The sequence below is a fragment of the Cebidichthys violaceus genome, unplaced genomic scaffold, assembly GCF_023349555.1.
Source record: "Cebidichthys violaceus isolate CVI_PGR_0920_01 unplaced genomic scaffold, fCebVio1.0.p SCAF_19, whole genome shotgun sequence".
NCBI lineage: Eukaryota > Metazoa > Chordata > Actinopteri > Perciformes > Stichaeidae > Cebidichthys > Cebidichthys violaceus.
Genome location: NW_027176361.1, coordinates 485,001 through 490,000, shown reverse-complemented (window position 1 = coordinate 490,000; position 5,000 = coordinate 485,001). Strand labels below are relative to the sequence as shown.

At 48.7% G+C, this 5,000-nt stretch overlaps 1 protein-coding gene across 3 annotated transcripts in view; it reads right to left on the bottom strand.

Moving 5' to 3' along the window:
* Positions 1–64: 64 nt before the first annotated feature.
* Positions 65–5,000, bottom strand: part of LOC137874385 (ephrin type-B receptor 4b-like) — a 19,434-nt gene continuing 14,498 nt past the window's right edge. For all 3 annotated transcript variants that reach the window (XM_068713036.1, XM_068713037.1, XM_068713038.1), the window contains exons 15-21: positions 4,857–5,000; positions 4,147–4,215; positions 3,186–3,235; positions 2,995–3,094; positions 2,651–2,844; positions 1,872–2,030; positions 65–1,766 (exon numbers count right to left, since the gene is read on the bottom strand). The exon at positions 4,857–5,000 is cut by the window's right edge and continues 3 nt beyond it. In XM_068713036.1, coding sequence (XP_068569137.1) covers positions 1,661–1,766; positions 1,872–2,030; positions 2,651–2,844; positions 2,995–3,094; positions 3,186–3,235; positions 4,147–4,215; positions 4,857–5,000 — 822 coding nt within the window. In that variant the 3' untranslated portion in view covers positions 65–1,660. The remainder of the gene's footprint in view (positions 1,767–1,871; positions 2,031–2,650; positions 2,845–2,994; positions 3,095–3,185; positions 3,236–4,146; positions 4,216–4,856) is intronic.

The window sequence follows — 5,000 nt, the reverse complement described above, 5'->3', positions numbered from 1 at the left end:
TGTGGTACTAGTACTCTTACTGTGTGGCTTCGTGGTCTTAAATCAGGTGGACTCAGACTCGTCATTGGGCCGGACGGTTCCTCTTTATTGTGATTGGCTGACAGAGACAGCTGACAATAATACGTTCTTCATAAGAATCAATGGTTCTGATGGTTCAGGAGCCTCCTGGTTCCAGACCTGGTCTAGAGATCTAAACAGGTCTGGTGACTCTGATAACTGGTCCTCTTTGGTCTCAGAGATATTTTGAAATACAAGACAAATCTCTTTTTGTTCTTTTTCTTTTTTCTTTACAAAATGACTTCAGTATAAAAACATCAGTATCTACTTTAAACACGATCAAATATCAGGTACGAAAAGTGCTAAAATACAAAACCATCACTTCTACAATCCAATGTTTCTCTTCTCGTCCTCAAACCTGAACCAGATCCTCAGTCCAGGATCAGGAACTTTGTAAAAGACTTTTACTGTGAAATCAGCTTAAATCTGCAGTGGTTCTGTTCCAGAAGGTAGAAAGTGACATTAATCCAGACGGACCACCAGTTCTGGTTCTAGTGTTTGATTGTATAAATGATTCACTTTAAGGTTTAAAAACACTACTAAATGCCTCAGAACAGGCTCAATAAAATACACTTGAGTACTTTTACATCTTAAAGAAGAAACTTGAAGTCCTTCTGAGAGTTCTCCAATGGGACCTGAAGGTCTGCCTGAAGGTCTCCCAGTAGTCCACAGACCTGAAGAATCACATTAATTTTGGACAAACAGCTGGAGGACGTTTTCCACGAGATGTTCGTTAATCTCAACAAATTGACGAAGATTCGCTCAAAAGGCTCACCTCTGTTTTCCGAGGCCATCCCATAATATTCCTCACAGATCACGAAGAGTTTTGACGGTGAAACTTCACCGGGACACGTGGACTTAACAGAATATTGATCCCGTCTGGACCGCCTGCTGTCCCTCAGATCAATAATCACACATCGCTGGAGATCAACAAAGAGTCTTTTTGGAGTTTCCTGTGAGTTTGTTCAAGACGTTCCTCCAGAACTCCTCACAAAGGTTTAAATCTCAGAATATAATCCTAGTGGACTATGGACAGGTTTCCATGATGATATTTGACCCAGTCGATCAGGACCAGAACCCCGTTCGGTTCGTCCCGGGGTTCTCTCGGTTCTCTGCAGTCGTAGTGGCAGCGGTTTGTTTTGATCATCAGCTGATCCGGTTAGGGTTTTTAGAATTCAGTGTCTGTGTGACGGACCGGGCCTGGGAACCAATCACAGCTGTGCTTTTATGAAGTGGGCGGGGCGATAACAGCAAGGCCGGGGGGGGGGGGGGGAGCTTAGGTTTACCTGAAAGTCGACCAACCAGGTGCTCGCTGTGGTGAACTCTGATTCGTGGGATTAAGAAGGGGGGGCGGAGTCCTGTAGCACCTGAGTCAAACATAATGAAGCGTACAGAAGACAGTAACCGTACGTTGTTTTGTGCTTCCTAAACGTCACAGTCTCATTGGTCTGACCACCAAGGAGGCGGAGTCTCACCGGTCCTCCTTGCTCTCTCTGATTGGTCAAAATGTTCAGTGGTTAAAAAACAAGTGGGCGTGACTCAGCGTCCTGAGTGTAGTGGTTTTTTTGGACAGTACGGGCGGCGAAGGCAGGGCTGTGATTGGTCAGTAGAGCAGAGTGGGCGGGGCTTTGTGGACCCTGAACGTCTGGATGGAGGAGAGGATCTTCTTCTGGTGTCCGGCGAGGGTCACGCCCACTCTGAGCAGGTCGCTACGGAAACAGACGGAGACACATCTGTTATATACACTACTATACTACTACTATACATCTCTAGATGTATAATATGTATTTATGTATATATTTAGTGTCTCTTACTCGGTGTTGAGCTGAGAGACGACCTCCAGACTCGTGAAGCCCGACTGGAGGAAGCTCGGCTCGTATCGCTCCATCTTAATGGCTCGAAGCCACTCAGAGACAGAACCACAGGACGACAGAGACGGGGGGACACGCTGGTCCAACAGGGGCTGAGACACACTGAGAGACAGACAGGGAGAGAGACAGACAGGTGTGAGGTAGACACACTGAGAGACAGACAGGGAGAGAGACAGACAGGTGTGAGACAGACACACAGGTGTGAGACACACACACAGAAACAGACAGGTGTGAGACAGACACACTGAGAGACAGACAGGGAGAGAGACAGACACACAGAGACAGACAGACATGCAGCAGACAGACAGGATATTGCTCCCCTCTGAGCTTTAATCCAGGAATGTGAACCGTTCTGCACCTGCTGATGTAAACAAGTCTGTATAAACAGCTGTCAATCACACTCACTAGCCCCGCCCACACCGTGTGTGTGTGTGTGTGTGTGTGTGTGTGTGTGTGTGTAACCGTGTCTCTACAGTAACCCCTGACCTCCAGCAGCTGGTGCATTAATGACATTCCACACCTGTCAATCATTTATACACACACACACACACACACACACACACACACACACACACACACACGCACACACAGACCATAAAGCAGGGTATGCTTTAGGGGCGGGGCTACATGATGATTGACAGGTCTCTACGTCACTCCTCAGTCCTGATATGGTCACTTCCTGTTCACTGGTTGCTAAAAAAACCCCAAGACGGCGATCTCACCTGCGGCCCTCTGGGAGCGTCACCTTCAGGGAGGCGGGGTTTCGGATCAGCCTATCGAGAGCAGACACCACGTCGCAGAACCTCGGCCGATTGGCTCGTTCCTTCTGCCAACAGTCCAACATGAGAGAGTGGAGGGAGGCGGGGCATTCTGGGGGGGGGGGGAGACGGTAGTCCTGCTCTATGGCGTTAATCACCTGTCATAGAAGAGAGAGACAGACAGGAGGGTGAGACAGGAGGGAGACGGTAGTCCTGCTCTATGGCGTTAATAACCATAGTAAGAGAGAGAGAGAGAGAGAGAGAGACGAGGGTGAGACAGGACAGAGACAGACAGTAGTTTCTCTTACGTCCTGGTTGCTCATGTCCCAATATGGCCGCTCTCCATATGACATCACCTCCCACATGACGATGCCGTAGCTCCACCCATCACTGGCTGACGTGAACTTCCTGAGAGTCAAATAAAATAATCACTATTTAATATTTATATTTAGTATGTAATATCACTCACAGTACTACTACCTGCAGTACTGATGCTCACCTGTAGGCGATGGCTTCAGGAGCCGTCCAGCGAATAGGAATCTTCCCTCCCTGAGGACGAGACACAGTCAGTACTGTTCCTTTAAGGCACAGCCGGTACCGTTCCTTTAAGGCACAGCCGGTATCGTTCCTTTAAGACACAGTCCGTACTGTTCCTTTAAGACAGTCGGTACCGTTCCTTTAAGACACAGTCCGTACTGTTCCTTTAAGACACAGTACGTACTGTTCCTTTAAGACAGTCCGTACTGTTCCTTTAAGACACAGTCCGTACTGTTCCTTTAAGACACAGTACGTACTGTTCCTTTAAGGCACATTCCGTACTGTTCCTTTAAGACACAGTCCGTACTGTTCCTTTAAGACACAGTCCGTACTGTTCCTTTAAGACACAGTCCGTACTGTTCCTTTAAGACACAGTACGTACTGTTCCTTTAAGACACATTCCGTACTGTTCCTTTAAGACAGTCGGTACCGTTCCTTTAAGACAGTCGGTACCGTTCCTTTAAGACACAGTCCGTACTGTTCCTTTAAGACAGTCGGTACCGTTCCTTTAAGACACAGTCGGTACCGTTCCTTTAAGACAGTTGGTACCGTTCCTGTAAGACACAGTCCGTACCGTTCCTTTAAGACACAGTCGGCACTGTTCCTTTAAGACACAGTCGGTACTGTTCCTTTAAGACACAGTCGGCACTGTTCCTTTAAGACACAGTCGGCACTGTTCCTTTAAGACACAGTCGGCACTGTTCCTTTAAGACACAGTCGGCACTGTTCCTTTAAGACACAGTCGGCACTGTTCCTTTAAGACACAGTCGGCACTGTTCCTTTAAGACACAGTCGGTACTGTTCCTTTAAGGCTCACTAGAACATTTAAAACATCCTATTAAGCACCACTTTATGAATAATTAAACCACAGGTGCGAGTATCAACAAAGAGCATCATGGGAGCTTTTTAATCAGCTGACCTACCAGAGAGCTGGTGTACGTCGGGTCAGAAGAGTTCTCAGTCAGGAACCTGCTGAGACCAAAGTCTGACACCTGAAGACAGAAACACAGTTAGACCTCACTGACAGACAGGTGGGAGACAGGCAGGGAGACAGGTGGGCGGGGAGACAGGTGGGCAGGGAGATAGGTGGGTGGATAGACAGGTGGGTGGATAGACAGGTGGGCAGAAAGACAGGTGGGTGGATAAACAGGTGGGCAGGGAGACAAGTGGGTGAATAGACAGGTGGGCAGGGAGACAGGTGGGTGGATAGACAGGTGGGCAGGGAGACAGGTGGGTGGATAGACAGGTGGGCAGAGAGACAGAGGGCAGGGACAGACTGTCTCCCCTTACAGACAGGTGACAAACTGTCTCACCTTACAGACAGACAGACAGGTGGCAGACTGTCTCACCTTACAGACAGACAGGTGACAGTCTCAGCTTACAGACAGGTGGCAGACTGTCTCACCTTACAGACAGACAGGTGACAGACTGTCTCACCTTACAGACAGACAGACAGGTGGCAGACTGTCTCACCTTACAGACAGACAGACAGGTGGCAGACTGTCTCACCTTACAGACAGGTGGCAGACCGTCTCACCTTACAGACAGACAGGTGACAGACTGTCTCAGCTTACAGACAGACAGGTGACAGACTGTCTCAGCTTACAGACAGACAGGTGGCAGACTGTCTCACCTTACAGACCAGGTTGGAGTTGACCAGGATGTTTCGAGCTGCCAGGTCTCTGTGGACGAAGCTCATGACAGACAGGTACTTCATGCCGGCAGCGATGCCCCTCAGCATCCCCACCAGCTGGATGGTGGTGAACTGTCCGTCATT